The sequence below is a fragment of the Lutzomyia longipalpis genome, chromosome 2 (assembly GCF_024334085.1).
Source record: "Lutzomyia longipalpis isolate SR_M1_2022 chromosome 2, ASM2433408v1".
In the NCBI taxonomy this organism is placed as follows: Eukaryota; Metazoa; Arthropoda; class Insecta; order Diptera; family Psychodidae; genus Lutzomyia; species Lutzomyia longipalpis.
In genome coordinates, this window is record NC_074708.1 from 28,590,565 (window position 1) to 28,607,612 (window position 17,048).

General features: G+C 37.0%; 8 protein-coding genes across 14 annotated transcripts in view; 3 read left to right on the forward strand and 5 right to left on the reverse strand.

The window, feature by feature from the left end:
* Positions 1 to 11,248, reverse strand: part of LOC129789919 (keratin, type I cytoskeletal 9-like) — a 480,279-nt gene extending 469,031 nt beyond the window's left edge. The window contains exons 1-5 of one of the 3 annotated variants that reach the window (XM_055827044.1): positions 10,736 to 11,248; positions 8,359 to 8,881; positions 8,173 to 8,244; positions 7,240 to 7,432; positions 6,971 to 7,178 (exon numbers count right to left, since the gene is read on the reverse strand). In XM_055827044.1, the coding sequence (XP_055683019.1) occupies positions 6,975 to 7,178; positions 7,240 to 7,432; positions 8,173 to 8,244; positions 8,359 to 8,881; positions 10,736 to 10,790 (1,047 nt within the window). In that variant the 5' untranslated portion in view covers positions 10,791 to 11,248 and the 3' untranslated portion in view covers positions 6,971 to 6,974. Of the gene's footprint in view, positions 1 to 6,863; positions 7,179 to 7,239; positions 7,433 to 8,172; positions 8,245 to 8,358; positions 8,882 to 10,735 lie in introns of those variants that run through there. The other 2 variants (XM_055827043.1, XM_055827045.1) reach the window with 2 other exon arrangements.
* LOC129791241 (fatty acid synthase-like) overlaps positions 1 to 17,048 on the reverse strand; it is a 1,176,504-nt gene that overhangs the window by 724,116 nt on the left and 435,340 nt on the right. The gene's annotated exons all lie outside the window — the stretch shown is intronic.
* The window catches only part of LOC129789856 (glutamine-dependent NAD(+) synthetase), a 932,624-nt gene that overhangs the window by 724,116 nt on the left and 191,460 nt on the right, over positions 1 to 17,048 (reverse strand). The gene's annotated exons all lie outside the window — the stretch shown is intronic.
* LOC129789960 (pupal cuticle protein) overlaps positions 1 to 17,048 on the forward strand; it is a 1,201,887-nt gene that overhangs the window by 686,804 nt on the left and 498,035 nt on the right. The window lies entirely within an intron of this gene.
* On the forward strand, positions 229 to 1,080 carry LOC129789948 (uncharacterized). Its single transcript, XM_055827081.1, has 2 exons — positions 229 to 304; positions 410 to 1,080. Exons 1-2 carry the CDS (start codon positions 256 to 258, stop codon positions 1,063 to 1,065), a joined length of 705 nt encoding a protein of 234 aa, XP_055683056.1. The 5' UTR covers positions 229 to 255; the 3' UTR covers positions 1,066 to 1,080.
* LOC129789867 (mucin-4) lies at positions 1,257 to 5,201 on the reverse strand. 4 transcript variants are annotated; one of them, XM_055826960.1, is made up of 6 exons: positions 4,996 to 5,201; positions 4,860 to 4,923; positions 4,528 to 4,704; positions 2,887 to 3,613; positions 2,052 to 2,795; positions 1,257 to 1,515 (listed from the first exon to the last, which is right to left on the reverse strand). In XM_055826960.1, exons 1-6 carry the CDS (start codon positions 5,033 to 5,035, stop codon positions 1,360 to 1,362), a joined length of 1,908 nt encoding a protein of 635 aa, XP_055682935.1. In that variant the 5' UTR covers positions 5,036 to 5,201; the 3' UTR covers positions 1,257 to 1,359. The 4 variants fall into 4 exon arrangements, with proteins under 4 accessions (XP_055682935.1, XP_055682937.1, XP_055682938.1 ...); XM_055826962.1 differs by having other exon boundaries at positions 4,869 to 4,923; positions 4,996 to 5,180; XM_055826963.1 differs by having other exon boundaries at positions 2,887 to 3,610; positions 4,869 to 4,923; positions 4,996 to 5,178.
* Positions 11,399 to 14,001, reverse strand: LOC129789937 (uncharacterized). The gene is made up of 2 exons (XM_055827069.1): positions 13,287 to 14,001; positions 11,399 to 12,034 (listed from the first exon to the last, which is right to left on the reverse strand). Exons 1-2 carry the CDS (start codon positions 13,778 to 13,780, stop codon positions 11,707 to 11,709), a joined length of 822 nt encoding a protein of 273 aa, XP_055683044.1. The 5' UTR covers positions 13,781 to 14,001; the 3' UTR covers positions 11,399 to 11,706.
* LOC129789936 (uncharacterized) lies at positions 14,390 to 17,041 on the forward strand. The gene is made up of 4 exons (XM_055827068.1): positions 14,390 to 14,774; positions 14,844 to 15,058; positions 15,130 to 15,354; positions 16,892 to 17,041. Exons 1-4 carry the CDS (start codon positions 14,408 to 14,410, stop codon positions 16,982 to 16,984), a joined length of 900 nt encoding a protein of 299 aa, XP_055683043.1. The 5' UTR covers positions 14,390 to 14,407; the 3' UTR covers positions 16,985 to 17,041.

The window sequence follows — 17,048 nt, forward strand, 5'->3', positions numbered from 1 at the left end:
TTGCCATATAATTAAATCATTGTATCTTTAAAAAAAATCAGAAATAAAATACAAATTCTAAAAAAAAAAACTTACGCGGTGTACATGATCTTAGAAAATCATCTCTACCTTGCAGCGTTCTTGCAATTATCGGATTTTACAAAGGAATCTCCACAGTCAAGATCAAATCTTTGGAGGAAAAAAAATATGTTGACTCTTCTCAGTTTCAGTATCTTGGAGAACTCCCGTGCGATCGGAAGTACCTTTTGCGCAACAATGAGAGTCACACCGTTCGTGGCGATCTTATCGATCTTCATTCAATCCGGTGAGCACGTCAATTAATCTGGTGAATTAATTGAGCTCTCTGTGTGCTGCTATAGAACAGGGAGAATCAGCTTGAATTAATTTTATTAAATATTCTTTTGGGCAGCTTTCAGTGCGAGTGTTTCCCCAAAGCTGGACTTTGCTTCGGAATCCATGGAGGAGGAATCTCCGGAGATGTCATCAAAGTTCTATGGAGTTCACGTGATTGTGGACACGTCGAAGTTGAAGCGAACAAGTGATCAAATGTCCGATGAGAATCGGGAGAAGAATGAGAAAACCATTGGAATCCGAACGGATATAACATTTGAGATTCCCGCCAAAAAGCCCAATGGGACGGAGAATGTGACCAAGAGTACGGAGAATGAGTCCAGTGGAACGGGTGAGGACGATGGGGTGCCAATTTTCAAGGGGCGTGACTCAGATGCACCACCACAGCCGAAACCACGAGATTGGAAGCCACTCTTCCTTCCCAACAACTATGAGGGCTTCTGGACAACGGAGAGGAGCTTCTTCCCGCGCAATCGGCAATTCCATCAGGCACGCATGAAGCCCCCACGACCCTTTGTACCCTACATGATTGGCCAAAATGAGAAAGTAGCTGTGAAGCCCATCTTCAAGCCCTGCCACTGTGACTCCTTCGAGAGTGATGCGAGCTTCAGGAGTCGCAGCACCGAGGAGCAACCTCCCTTTGGGAACATCTACTTTGTACCTAAAGAAGCTTCAGTTGACGATAAGCTCGATGGGAGCTTTAAAGTTCATTGAGAAAAAATGCATTAGAGAGAGAGAGCTTTAGCACAGACCCTGGTTGAATTTGTACGCACATCTGGAAATTTTTAAAAGAACTTTCTAATGATTTTTTTGTATTCCTTAAAAAAAAATAAAAAATACTTAGAAAATAGTTCTTTTAAATTTTTTTTATTAAAAGAAAATCTCAACAAGAAAACATTTTAAGCATTTCTAAAAAACGGCAGCGTTTTATTTCTCAAAAGAATTTCATTTTACAGAAAATTTCGACAAAATTGAATTTATTTCTCAAATTCTTTTAGTTTAAAAAAATTATGGAGTGTGGATGCTGTAGGTGCTGAGCTTTCCATCATCCTCAACAGTTGTTGTGGCTGCCTTGAAGCCAGTTGTCTTCCCATCGACATTGTGGTGCTCAGACTCAGCAGTTGAGAGCATTCCGTAGGTCTTTGGCTTTCCGGAGGCGTCGTACTGCAAAAGATTTTTTTTTTAAATCAATTAACGAACTAACTTGAAATTTTTATTTTATAGAACTTTATTTTCTTAAATTGATTTTTATTTTATGGAAAATCTTATAAAAATATATTTTAATAATAGTTTTTTTTTTTAAATCATAGTAATATTCTCCTAAAATTGAGAAATATTATTAAATTAAAAATTTTAATTGTAAGAAAAACTCGAAAATTAATTAAAATTAAAAATTGTCATGCAAAAAAATGATTTTCTAAAATTATTTTTAGTCTCAAAGCTTCCAAAACTTCTTTTTTAAATCAATTTTAAGTCCGAAAATGACTAGAATTCTTTTTTAAATTCATTTTAACAATTTTTTCTCCTCCAAGAAAATTTTTTTTAATCAAGAAATCTCAAGAAATTCCCGGATAAGTTTTAGCTGCTTTTGCAGCTTCATTAGTTTTCAAATTCTTCCACAAACTCTTCCTGAGGAACATGAGGAAAGCCAGCACAGCCCCCAGGAAGACTACTGGCAAGAGAAAAATAAAATGTCTCACCTGAGTTCCGGACTCCCATTTGGAGCTGCTTTCCCAGGACTTTGAGCGAGTGTTTCCTCCGAGACCAGCTGTTGCTCCAAGGAGATTGCTATCGTGGAAAGCATCAGCTTCGAAGGTGGAACTACCAGAGAGGGCTGCTCCTCCGCCAACTGACTGTGATTGCAAACGAGCCAGACGCTCAGATTCCGTCATGTAGTGCCCTAGGCCGGAGTGGCTGTCGTGGAAGACGGAAGAGCCACCATAGCGGGAGCTAATGCGGCTTCCATCCAGGCCGTATAGGGGGTATGTTGGGTAGACAATGGCACCACCACTTGCTCCTGAGGATGACGAGGAAGAGCTCTGCTGTTCAGAATGGAATTTTGAGGATGCTTCTGGGAAAACAGGAACAACGTAGCCGCCACCAGCACCGGAGCGTTGGAAGCTCTCCTGGCGGGAGTATTTAGACGAGGAACCACCACTTGGCTGATAAACTGGGTAGTACGTCGGATGACTAGTGCCCTGATTTACGGACTCAGAGTGGGCAGAGTAGCGGGAGCTTGAGGTAGATGGGAGAGAAATAATAGGAGCTGGTGCAACATTAGCAGACGAAATACGTTCAGATTGGCTGGAGTAGCGAGAAGAGGATCCTGTGCTTGGATAAATTATTGGAAGTGGAGCAGCTGCAGATGACTGAGAAATTCTCTCCTGATGACTTGAGAAGCGCTCAGATCCAGCTGATGGGTAGACTGTGACCACAGGTTGTGCCTAAAGCAAAAAATCAGCATCATTTCCGAGATTTAATTAAAAGAAAGCAAATAAGGATTATTTTAGGGATCTCTGTGGGAACATTTCTCACCTGAACGGAAGAGATGCGCTCGGAATGGCTGGAGTAACGTTCAGATCCTGCACTTGATGGTAAGATAATAGGCTGTGGAACAGACTTTACCTCTTGGATCCGTTCAGAGCGACTCGAGAAGTGCTCAGATCCCGTGCTCGAGGGCAAAATAATAGGCTGTGGCACGGCCTTTACCTCTTGAATCCTCTCAGATCGACTTGAGAAGCGTTCATGACCACCGGAAACAGGCAAAATCACCGGCTGTGGTGCAGCACTCACCTCGGAAATTCTCTCAGAATGACTCGAAAAGCGTTCATGACCACCAGAAACGGGAAGGATCACCGGCTGGGGAGCTGCTTTGACCTCTGAGATGCGCTCAGAGTGACTGGAGAAGCGCTCATGGCCACCAGAAACGGGAAGGATCACCGGCTGGGGAACTGCCTTCACTTCGGAAATGCGCTCAGAATGGCTGGAGAAGCGCTCAGAGCCACCAGATGTGGGGAAGACAATTGGCTGAGCCTGTTGGACATTCTCACTCTGACTTGAGGAGCTAGAGAAGCTGGAGCTGGATGAGCTTGATGGTGTGTAGATGTGAACAGGGGCGGCAGCAGAACGACTCTCTTGCACAGAGCTTGAGGAGAATTTGGAACTAGATCCAGTGGAGGAGAGTGATGGGTAGGACACAACACCAACGCCAGAATAGCCACCAAGGAGTTCAGCATCGCCCACGGAAGAGAAGCCACTGCTGCTGAAGAGACAGATTGAGAATTTTATTTGTTTGAAGATAAATCTGAATTCTTGGAGGATCAATCTTTAAGTTTTATTCCTCTTTGACCCATTTTTGGTCCAGAATTGATCATTTTTTTCAAATTATTTTTCTTTCCCGAAAATTAAAAAAGTTATCTGGAAAAAAAATCAAGAAATCTATGATCTGTTAAAAAAAAATTTAGAAGAAATATATTAAAAATGTTTCTGTGGCCCCAAAATTGTTCAATCATTGCCCCAAGAAAATACTCCAATAAAGCTTTTTCAAAATTTAAGTCTACAACTTTTCCTGAAAAACAGTTTTCAGTGGGAGAGAAATGTTGAAAAATGTTTTAAAAAAATGAAATAATTGATAAGAATGATAAAAAATTAATAAAAGAACAATTCATTTACTCCAAAAATGCCCAAATATCGCCCCAGGAATCCTCAATGAAGCTTTTTTTGCTAAATATAATCCCACCTCCCTCGCTCGAAATTTATAATCGTTTTGCCCAAAAATGCGGGTCATTAACTCTGTCGCAGCATCTCAATGAATTCTTTTGGAAATAATATTTCAGATATTTCATAATTATCACCCTTTTGCTCTACACATTCTTCTGCAAAAAAAAGCCCCCACTATCACTCCACGATTTTTTTCTCTGAACGAAAGAAAGAAAAAAAAGCTCCAACACTATCCACTTCCTGTTATCTCGGGTGGAAGCTTTTTTTTCTCAACGGTCTGGCGATGCCCCTTTGGCGTTTTGCGCGATTAAATAGCTGCGATGATGGCGCAACCGCTGAACTTTCACAATGTTCACAATTACGAAATAACCACCAGAGGAGAGAGAGAGATTCTGGGAAGAGCAGGAGGATGGACAGCTCTCTGCTGGAGCTTCCAGGAGGGGCTTTTCAACTAACCTGCCATGAGAGGAACTTCCAAAGCTCGATGAGGAGCTGCCATAGTTGGATGAACGCGAGAAGGAAGATCCACTTCCGACGTCCTGAAGGTAGGAATCACTCACACCCAGTTGCCCGAGACGATCTACAGCTCCCTTCCGGGCTGCCTGAATGCTCTCCTGATGCTGATCATAGTGGCTAAAAAAAGCACAAAATATTGCATTTTATTACCTAAAGATTCCTTATTAAAGATTAATCCCAAATGGAACTCTAAGTGCCAATTTGCAAGGGATTCGGTGGGAAAATTTGGAAAAAAAATTGTAAGGCATAAATTCCTGGATTTATACGCTTACTGTCCATACTTAGCGTCGAGATGACCACCTGCAGTCCACGAAATTTCCGGCCTAGCGTAGATTTCTACGTGCAAAGAAAGAAATTAATTTTTTTACGTGATCTTTGGGTGGAAAAGCTTTCCTTCACAGTATGTACCGTGGAAAACACAGAGAACGACAAAGAGGAAAATTTTCATTGTGCTTCCGTGTTGATTCCTCACTTTGGGCACTTTCTCAATAAATCACTTCTTTAAAAAAAAACTACCAACACACACACCAGATTGGGAGGAACTTTGCGACTGAACAGTAGGAGATCCTGGACCAGACTGATGAGTATTTTAATTTATAGCGAAATTTTCATGAGAAGCATCTCATGGCACAGAGAGTGCCGATAAAATGGCCGGACCCGATGATCCTTGACCCATTTTATCAATAAAAATATACTTTATATTTCGTTACATGGACAAGAGACGCCCGAGATAGGCCACGACAATGGGCATCGATTGGACTCTCATATGTACGTACATAATCTCGCACACGAGCGGATCTCAAATGATGCGCGAAAGGACAAAAAAATATCGTTTTTCGCGGGAAAATCAACGAAAATATTTTGATGGTGTTTTTCAATTTATTTTGAGGCCCCTTCCATGGAATTGCGATGTGGGGGAGATTCTTTGCAAAAGCACAAAGTTAAAAGCTCCCAAAAGCTTTTCATACATAAGACGTTTTTTTTGCAGAAGTTTCAGCAGCACTAGCAAGATGAACTTGGTCGTTTGACCCCGTGAGGGTTTAGTAGAGAGATTTCCTAATCTTCTTTATAACATTTTTTTCTCCATTAATTTAGTTGAATTTATTTGAATAGTTTAGTTCAAAAAGGGCTTAGTTCTTTAAGAAGAAAAATTAAATGTTTAGAAAATTATTTTCAACCTTAGGGAAGGCGATGGGGAGAGGGGTGATCTCAAGAATTTTTTTTAAAAAGGATATTCGTCAATATTTTATTTAAAAAAATTATTTAAAAGCAACTTTTAATTATTTTTAATAAAATTTTTTATTCAACGAAATGTTTAAAAAATTCCTGAGATTCTTTTTATTGAATTTCCGTTATTTTTGAAGAAATTTTCCAGAGTTGTATAAATTTTTAGTCATTTTTCCGTTAAAATAATTTTTAACAGAAAAGAAAATGAAGTAATGGAGATCAAGATCATCAACAAACAGCTTAAATTACATCGTCTATAGGGGTGAATAGGATTAAGATGAAATGAACAGAAACGCCAAAAAAAATTTTCTATAAAAAAAATATGAAATAAAAATTCAAACTAAAAGATTAAATCGATTAAATTATGATCTTAAAAACTAAAAATCAGCATGAAGAAATCTTCTAAACTCTTTAAAAAGTATTAATTGTCACAAAGCTCTAAAACAAGTGAATTTCCTCATAATTCTACTGTCTCCTCTTTACTCCTTTATGGTACTGATTACCGGACAAGTTTTTTTCTCCTTCTTAGGAATCTTTTGAATGAATTATAAATTTTCCTACTTCACTAAAGCTTCTCTCAGGACTTTTAACTATCTAACAAGACCTATTAAAAGATCATTATCCCCTAAAAAGAGTCTTCCCCAAACCACCAAATCTGTTATTTTATTAAATAAAAATTAATTTAAAAAATCTGCCTACATTCCGCCGCTTTCCGCATTCAAAGAATTTCCCGCCTAAAAATGTTTAAAAGAAAAGCAAAAACGCATAAAAGAATTTTTCTCATTTTGCAAAATTAATCGCATTTTAATTGCATTTATGTACGTTTATCGTCATTGCTATAAATTACTTTTCCTCCCGCTGAGGTTATCAACAATTGATAGCGCAGCAGAAAAATAAATTTCAAGAAGAAGCAGCGTGAGAAAATGATGGATCTTCAAGGAGATCATTCGGATCTCTCTTCCAAGAACGTGTTTGATCGTTTGAGAGGCTAAAAAAATTGATTTGTGATTGATCTATTCAGCTGAATATTGCGCTGCAAAACACTTTGCTTATTTCTATGGAAGTTTTATTTTATTTTTTCTTATTTGCCCCCGGGATGGGGGTTTTTGGGGGGGAGGGACAGAAAGTGAGGGGAGAAGGAGAGTTGAGGAGTTTTTTTTTTATGATTTCACTGTGTACGTTGTGACTTTCCCATTGTCGTTGACGGTCGTTTGAGCCTCCCTGTGGGATTGCACGTGCCCATTGATGTCGGATGAGGAGGAGAAACTCGATGAGGAGACCCCGTAGAAGCCAGGTGGGCCAACGGACATGCTAACAACGGGATTACCTCCACTGCCATGTAGCGTGTCCACATTCGGGGAGTTCTAAAACGGAGAAAAAGAAATTTAACGTTTTTCTTCTTGAAAATAAATTCAGCAAACTCACAGGATTTGCAGGAATAATGTTGGCTGTTTGGTAGGCACCCTGTGGTCCCAGGGAGGCACTTGAGCTGGCATAATTGGGTGCATAGTAGCCACCACCGAGGCCCGCACCTGCGTCAGCACCCCCAAAACGACTTCCTGCTGCGTTGATCTGATTGAAGAGTGCCGCCTGGTGTGCCAATTGTTGGCTGATCAATCTACAGACGAACGATATGATCAAACGATTAAGCAGAGCTATTTTTGGGGTCTTCACAAAACACGCATTATCATCACAACTTCATGGCTATTTTCCGCTTCAGCGCAGAGATCAAGAACACGCGCAAAAACATTTTTTTTTTGGAAGCAAAATGTCTCGCTCTCATGAATTTTTAATTGAGAAAAAGCCAATCGGAGATTATTGGAAGCTGTGATAAATATCATTTCTATTTTGATTTTATTAAGGATTAGTCACAAACTAATATTTTATGCTCTGTTGTATATAAAAGCTTCACGCTATGTAGAAGCTTGTAAGCTATATAGAAGCTTGTAGTTAAAAGCTGTAGTGTAGTGAGCTTTTAACTATCTTTCATTCATCGAGAGAGATTTCCCAGCAGAGGAAGAGATCTGTAATCAACACTCTGTTGGAACTTCCTCGATAAATCAATCAATTGACAATAAACATCCATTTAAAAGCTCCCAAGTTATGTAATTAAACGAGAAAAATTTATGGCCATCGTGATGATCATACGCACCAAAGTTCCCCCGCCTGGAGCAAATGGACATGAGTCAGAGAATGAGAAATTTTCCATTTTTCTCTCTTCCTGATTGCAAAAAGCAAGAAATCACACAACACCAGAACCAGTTAAAGAATAAAGATTAATATAATTAAAAAGACAGAGAAATTCGTGCAGAAACATGCGTATGAGAGGAAAGATTTCTTAATTAATTCTTTGGTTACTCATTGTAAGGTCCTGACGAGGCAGCGGCGAAAGCTTTAGAGCCAGGAGAGGCATAGGTCATAGTTGCAGCACTGAGAATCACATAAAATTTCAAATAAATATTCCACCATCACCACGCTAACCAAAGAGCCGCAAAGCTCTGGAGAAGCAGAAAGAGAAGAAAAAAGGACAAAGGAAGTCCTTACTTGGCATAATTATCACTGAGGCTCTTCCAGAAGTTAACGAAGAGATTCTGATAGTCTTGCTGTGATGGGCCAGTTGGGTAGAGAGCGGCTTGTGGGACAAATGGAGCAGCTCCAGTGCCAACGTAGGCGCCTCCACTTGCACCAGCGAATGCTCCACCAGTTCCAGTGCTTCCACCGCCATAGTTGCCACCAGTTCCTGTGGTTCCACCACCGTAATTCCCACCACTGAAGGTACCACCGCCAAAGCCTCCAGTAGTGTCATAACTGCCACCACCGTAGCTGCCACCGCCATAGCTTCCACCGTAGGAACCTCCCCCTGTGGTTCCTCCGACAGCTGATGACCCAAGAGAGTTATCCGTATAAGGATACTGGGATCCATAAGAGCCTCCCGCTCCGAGGGCAGTTGTAGCTCCACCGAGAGCTGCACCACCGGTTAGTCCTCCAGCTTGAGCAGCAGTGCCTGCTGAAGCAAAAGATCCGGCACTCGATGAAGCTCCCAAACCACCTGTTGGTGTGGAATAACCTGAAATGTAATTAAAAATTAAAAGAATTCTCATAAAATCCTTCTTTTCTCATCTTATGCATCTCAAATACAATGTGGGGCAATTGAATTGATGCATTCAGATTTATCTCTTAAGAATCTTGGAAAGTTTAACTTAAATATTCTGTAGGAAGTTTAAGAAAGTTCTAAATAATTTTTCTATTTCTTGTTTAAAATTAAGATAAATTCTGCAGTTTCCTCTTCAAACTGAAGCACAAATTAAATTATTAGAAAGCTGCAAAAAAAAGTTCAAAAAAAACTTCGTATTAATAAATTTTGTCAACAGTAGTCAGTTGTGATCATCTTGTTAGTCATCTCTCATTCTACACATTTTTTTATTACACAATTCAGCTTTTTTTCGTCTTGACTAGAATTCTGGTCAGTTTGCATTTCCCATTGATATGTTAATAATAAACTTCTTTGAATTCTGGATTTGTTTTTTGACCTCTAACTCCCACAAGTTCATTAATTTGATAATTATGATGAATTTATGATTATTATTTAAGAGTTTTAATCTTTCACTTTAGTTAATGATGCATAAAGGATATTCGAGGAGATCAATGCAATTTTTTGTGTTTTCTACTATTTTATGGGAAAAGCTTTTCCACAAATTCTTTATGTTTAAATAAAATTCTTTCTTTACCCAAGAATGCCCAAAATAAGGAATAAAAAGACGAAAAACCCGATCTTGAAATTTTATTCTCTTTAAATTAGTTTTCAAGCTTTTCAAGTGATGAACTGAAATCGGGTTATGCTAAAAACATACAATAAAACTCTGCTAATTGGTTATGCTAAACTAATAGGTAGCGGTTTATTTCTCTTTACAATTCCATAAGAAAATTATTTTATTTAGGTACTGAATTTTGTACCTTAAAGTTTAGACTGTAAACTTTTCTTTATTAACGAAAAATAAAGCTCTTAATTAAGACCAATAAAATGTTTGAAAATAAATTAATATTCTTCCTTTAATTGTTCATAGAACTTACTTTTTTTTAAGTGTTTAACTAATTTCTGACAAAGAAATGAAGCGAATTAGCGGAATTAAAGGATGGTCAAATATATTTTGGAAAATCTAACGGAACAAAATGGCTAAAATATGATTATAATAAAGAAAAATATTTTTTAAAAGTCTTTATTAAATTCTAATCAATACGGGGTTATTTGACGAGAATTTAAGCCAATTTTCAATTTTTAGTATCAAATTTGACTCCAAAATCGCTCCTGAAACTCTTTGAGTTCCTAAAATCATTCAATTATCCTTTTAGATAGTCTTTTGTGCAGAAATTTTCCCATAAAATTTAAGGTGAACTTGTCTATATATATAGTCACGGAAGTTTTAGCTTAAAGTCTATTAATTAAAAAATTTAATTTCTGGAAAATGTCATAAAAATTTTCTTTGATTTCTAAATAAAATTTATCGCAGCAAAAAATACTTTAAAAATTTTTTTAAAGTAAGATCCAACAGTAAAATTTCTCAAATTAATTAAAAATTGTTAATTAAAAAATTCTCCATTTTGCACTGAAGAAAAAATTCCTCATCAGTTCACTTGGACCACACTGTACTCCCACAGAATCAATTCATTCAAAGAATTTTCCATTTAAAAGGGAAATATATATTGCTCCATTGAAAATACTTAAATATTATTACTTAAATATGTATTTTTAATTATTTTCTTTCTAACTAAAATCTCTGCAAAATTGAAGCAAAAACTTTGCTTAAACTTCCTCATTTTATTTCCAATCAAAAAAAATTCTAAACTTGTGCCTTATCACAAAATTAGCAGGAAAACTCTCTTCATTCCATGGCGAAGAACTTTAATAAATAAAAAAACTCACCAAGGGTGATGTGGAGGGCGCAGAAGAGGGTGAAAAGTCCCACGAAGAGCTGCATTCTTCCAAGAAGATAATATTCAGTTAAAAAAAATCACAAAATTTTCGCTCCTTTGAGGGCAAATAGAAGACACTTTATTCTCTAGAGAAAAAAAAATCTTTTCCAGCACACTTATGGGGAAACTTTTCGTACTCCTCCCTTGGATCTGCGCACAAACACTGCCCGTCGTCACTGCAGCTAAGATCGTTGCGACCGCGAAAAATGTGTTTTCATCCAACAACCGGCCACGAACCTTGAACTTTTTCTACTTGAGAAGTGGTCGTGTGAAAAAAAATTATGCAAATTTTGCGATTACAGCTCCCAAAATGCTGCCGCAGCACTTTGCGGGAAGCTTCTTCGCTGAGATGAGATTTTTCGGGTATAGCTTGTAGCTTGATTTGTTTAGCACCTGGCGATGAACGCAGCACAACTGAACCCACCACCAACTGCCCAGACGTCTTTATAAAACTTTTTTTTTCCTGTTCGCAGAAGCAAAAGAAGCAACAACGACGACAAAAAAAAACAACGTGACGCCTGTGGAAGGAAGACCGCGAGAGAGAGACACAAGCACATGAGATTGCGCGCCTCTTGTTCTTCCTCCACACATAAATCTTCCAGTATTATGCAGATTTCTTCGCACATCGTTATTTATTCTTCGCGATCGTCAATTTCTCTTGACTTTTTGAAGAAGAACAAAAAAAATTGAAACAAAACAAGAATGATTCTCCTTCATCTCTATAAATCGCCTCGTGTGTGCGATCCCCATTTCCGCCAGAGAGTTTTTTTTTTTCATTTAGAGAGAGAGATGTGATTTAATCTCGTGCGAGATCAACAAGGAATCATATCTATTAAAAACAAATTTTTGCATAGCCCACGATCGGTGTGTGATCGTCAAACCTGTTGTCGCGGGTTTTCCCATCACATTGCCCCCGCTCCTCTAATCATTAGCCGGTTGCACCTCAGCTTCGGTGAATTCTTTGATTTTTTCCGACACCACTTTGAGCACACTCCACTCAAGATTGAAGATCTTCTCAGACGACAGACCCGCCTTGTTCACCTCCATGGCCAGGGATTTGAAGAAGAGCTCCACGCTGTTCTCTGGTTCACTCGCTGCGCCCTTCCCGCGTACCTTCCTGCTACGCTCTTGGGGTTCCGGAGACACTGATGAGCTACTCGATTCGGCATATGTGGCGGGATTTGGGGGCTTCTGCTTCCGACGCTTTGGCTCTGTGACTTGGGGGAAAGTTTGATCCTCCGATACTCCGCTGCAAAGTGAAGGGAAACAGATTTTAAAAAAAAATCAATTTAAATGGATTTAATGATTTATAAAGTTTTATCATAAAAATCATAAATGAAACAAGGAATTTGTTTGGCAGAGGCGTAGTCAGAAATCTTTTCAAGGAGCTGCTACAAGATTTTTTTTGAAGACGTTATTCGATTAAAAAACAATTTGACATTTCTTTAAAAATGTTTGACATTTCTCATCTAACGTTATGATAAGTACGATTGTCAATTTCCTTTTTAACGATTGACGTTTCTTTTCAAAATTCGACGTATGTAACATTGAACGTTTTTTTCCTGACATTTGACGTATGTTTCAACGCTTGATAATTGTTTTGAAGTTTCTTTTCAAAATTTGACGTCTCTTTTGTAACATTGACCTTTTTTTCTGACATTTGACGTCTGTTTCAATGCTTGATAATTGTTTTGAAGTTTCTTTTCAAAATTTGACGTCTCTTTTGTAACATTGACCTTTTTTTCTGACATTTGACGTCTGTTTCAACGCTTAATAATTGTTTTGAAGTTTCTTTTCAAAATTTGACGTCTCTTTTGTAACATTGAACGTTTTTTTTTTGACATTTGACGTCTTTTTCAACGCTTGACACTTGTTTTATAACTTTGTTTTTTTTCCATTCTATATTTGGAGTTTTTATTAAATATCTGTCACTATTTTCTAACGTTTAATTATTTTTTACTTTTGGAATCGTGAAAATAATTCTTTTGACTGCGTAGGAAAAGCTAGAAACGAGAATTTTTAGAAAAGAAACATTAAACGTTAGAAAAGAAACATTAAACGTTAGAAAAGAAACGTCAAATGTTAGATTTCCAAGAAAAAATTATCAAGAATTTTTAATTTGAATATCAATCTTCTTAAATAGATTCTTCAATTGATTTTCAATTCATTTTTATGTCTTTTAAATAGTTTTTAGCTGTATTTTTGGGATTTATTTTAGACCCCTTAAAAATGATTTCTGACTACGCCCCTGAATACTTCTTGTCAGAATTTTTACTCAAATGATTTATAAAGTTCTAGACTGATTTCTATCTTAAAATGAAACTTAAAATAAAACACCACAGGGAAAGAAATAAATTCGATCTTCCTGAATTTATTAGATCTTAAAGCTGCGATAACATTTCCAGCACATGCCTGTAGTTAATTCTCAAATTTATCTTTTTCCTCATTCTTCTCGCCCAAAGCTGCTCTAAAAAGAATAATTTAGCAATAATTTGACTTACTTGGGATTGTCATCGAACATTGTATTCTCTCCCGTGTCCAGAACTTCCATTTTGGGTATCTTTGGCCTCCCATCTGTCTCTCTTCTCGGTGCTTCCTTCTGCCGTACCTTCGGGATGTTTCTGCCAATTTGCAGTGGATCCTCATCCCTTGGTTCACGTTTAACGTTAACCACCTCGAAATCCTCATCCGAATCCTCCCCAGAGCGGGAATCATGCATTTCTGATGCCTTGGCGAGTAAATTATCGAGATCCGCATACAGGGACACCCGACGCTTCTTCACACGTCCCATTTCGAATTTCTTCTTTGCCCACGAACGTCTCCAATCAATCTCTGATTTATACGGTGGACCCTGTGTGTTTAGCTTCTCCGCCAGTTCCTTCCACAAGCTCATCCGGGATTTGTTATTTGTGCGATTCCTCTTCTGCAGCATCACTGGATTTGTTGTCATAAACTCCAGCACCGTCCGTAGCTGCTCTTCATTGAATTTTCCCATGTTTTCCTTTTATTTTTCAAGTATTTTTCACAAAAAACTTTACAATTCTGAAAATATCTTTCTCAAAATATTTTTCCAATCAAACTGTCAAAAATCAGCTGATTGTTGTTTGTTTACAAGCGAAGCGCGCTTTGAATTTTCTCAAGCTCCGGAGTTTTCATTGAAAAACTAGTGAAAAGCCGTGTTTATTGGGAAATTTAATTTCTCAATCCATTGTGTGAGAAGAGGTGAGTAATTCTTGTTAATTATTTTGTAGAAAATTGCTGTATTTTGGCTAGAAAATTAAAATTTTGCTTGCTGGATGTTTTCTTGGCATTTTGACCAATTTTGTGGGGGAAATTAGGCAATTATAGCAAAATAGGTCAGGAGATGCGTCCAAGAAACTCCTAGTAATTAATATTTGTTAATTTCAACAAGAATTTGTGGTAAAAATTGATTGATAAAAATCAGAATCAAAAAAATGAGAACATAACCTCAAAAGGCAAATAGGGAAGCTTCGGGTAGTTTTGAGACTTAAACCTGAGTCCCCTGAAACTCACAATTTGTTTTTTAAGCCTTCTCAGAAACAGAAAATATTAAAAAGAACTTTATTTTTGGTTAAATCTTCAGAAAAAACATTTCCGGAGAATGAAAAGAGTGGCAACAACGGTGAAGGAAGATAAACGGAAGATGCTAAAAGTAGAAGCATTGGAGAGAGTTGAGCCTGAAGATGAGACAGCTAAACTCCCGCGTGGCTACACTGAATCCGATGCTGAGAGTGAGGAGGATGATACTCTCTTTACAGGCATGAAGGATGGAAAGCTCCTTGTGCGCGGGAAGACGCTCGAGCAGAGATTGGCAAAATTCGTCATGGAGGACAATATCTCTGTGTCCAGCACAAAGAAGATGCTTCACATTCTCCGGGAGTATGGGCATGAGGATTTGCCAACGAGTAAGACAACCCTCATAAAGGATAACATTGATTTCTCCAGTGAGGTCATGAAGGTCGTCAAAGGTAAAAAGGAAGCTTTCATGGAGATTTTAAAGACTTCTTCGTTAATCATGAAAAAAATGCATTTTTCAGGCATTGAGAAGACACTCAAGGCTAAGCTGGACTTTGTCATGGATCAAGCGACGAGACTCGAATCAAGCCTAATGCTTCCGGATGAGGCAGTTGAGACGGCAAACTACCGTCATTGGTCCATAAATGACAAAGTGGGCAACACTCACATCTTCCCCATCGCCTCCAGGGAGCATTTTGAGAAGATTGATTCGATGTTTGACTCAGATTCAGTTCTGGTGCGTCACTAATGATCGAATAATTTACCGGAAAACTTTATAAAAGAAGTATTTATTTGATTTTCCATTAGGTTCGTCAAGTCAGGGACACAATCCTGGCCTTCCCGACTGACTGGATGCGTCTCCTGGTGGCTGATGATGTTCTCTGCCAGTTCACCATCTCCCGTTCCACAGATCGCCGTACAATCTTCTCCTTCAAACTCTTTCAGTATGCACAGAAGTTGACCAACTACCACGATGTGGTGCATCAGTTTAAGATTGCCCGGGACAGGTACACTAAGCGTGTGGCCAGGAAGGTAAGTTTCTCACACAAAAAGCTTCATTTTTAAGGGAAAAATATTTTAAATTCATTGAAATTATTGAGATTATTTTAATAGGGGCGATAGGGGCTGTTTTAGATAAAAGTTTGCCAATTTTTCGCAATCTTCTGGGATTTTTTTGCGTTCTTTTAGGAATTTCTTTTGAATTCTTTTACGATCTTCCGGGAAATTTCTTTTAGCTCATTTTAGGGAATTTCTGTAAGATCTTTTGCATTTTTAGCTGTGATTCTTTTATTTAGGAGTCTGATTTAAGATCTTTTACAATATTTGAAGAATTTGATTTAAAATATTTTGCGATTCTTAAGAAAATTTAAATCTTTGATCTTTTCCTAACTTTTAGGAAATTTCTTTTTAATATCTTTTTAATCTTTTTTGGAAATTTCTTTGAGATCTTTCAGTGAATTTCTTTAAGAACTTTTACAATCTTTTAGGGAATTTCTTCAAGATCTTTTGCGCTGTTTGCGCTGCTTTTAGAAAATTCAAGATCACTCATGGGAATTCTTATAAAATTCTTCTTCTTTGTTCTTAGTAAATTACGTAAATTACTTTAAGATATTTTACGATCTCTTAATAAATTTCTTTTAGATATAATGCGCTCTTAAAAAAATAAAAAAAATAAGATCTTTTGCGATCTTTAAGTTTTCTTTACGATCTTTAATGAATTCAGTTAAAGATCTTTGGCAATATTTGAAGAAATTCAAATATTGGGCCTTATTCAGCGACCAAGAAACCCTTGAAATTCGCTTGAAATCTTGAAATTTCAGTACAAAATTCAAAGATTTAAAGGGTTTCTTGGTCGCTGAATTAGGCCCATTAAGAAGTAATTAAATTTTATATCTTTTAGAACATTTTATAATTTTAGATCGTCTACGATCTTAGAGAATTTATTTTCGATCTTTTAAGAATTTTTTAGATTATTTGAGATCATTTAGGAAATTTAATTTGAGATCTTTTATGATCTTTCAGGAAATTTTTTTAGGTCTTTTATGGAATTTCTGTATGATCTTATGCGATCTTTAAAATTTAATAATCAAAGATCTTTTCCAATCTTTTAGAAAATTTCGTTTAGATATTTTGTGATTTATTAGAAAATTTAATTTATAGATTTTTTACAAACTTTTAAAAATTGAATCTTTTGATCCTTTGTGATACTTTTAAAAAAAATATAATTAAAGATATTTTTTTATCTTCTTATGAAATTTAATTTTTAGATAATTTACGATATTCTTTGCAATTTCTTTTGGATATTTTGCATTCAAGATCAGCTCAGTGAAATTTTTAGTGAAGAGATTTCAAGAGAGATTCTCATGATCGCCTAAAGATCGAATAGAGATCGCAAAAGATCCTGAATAGGTTAAGATCTCAAAGAAATTCCCTAAAATATCACAAAAGTTCTAAAATTAGATTCTTAAAAATTGAAAAATTTCAATTCCTAAAACAATAAAAATCAAATAAAACTCTAAAAAATAAATAAAAGATTTCTAGAGAAAACTTTTTTACCTTCGTTTTGCAGAAGAAGCTCGATGAGCAACAGAGATCAGTGGAGAACACAATGACTCCGAAGCAGGAGTTAGATGATGTAGATGAAGAGACTGAGTCCGTTTGACCGCCGCTCACACTAAATTCCACAAAAAAATTCAACAACAAACAACTTTGAAAAAAAAAAAACA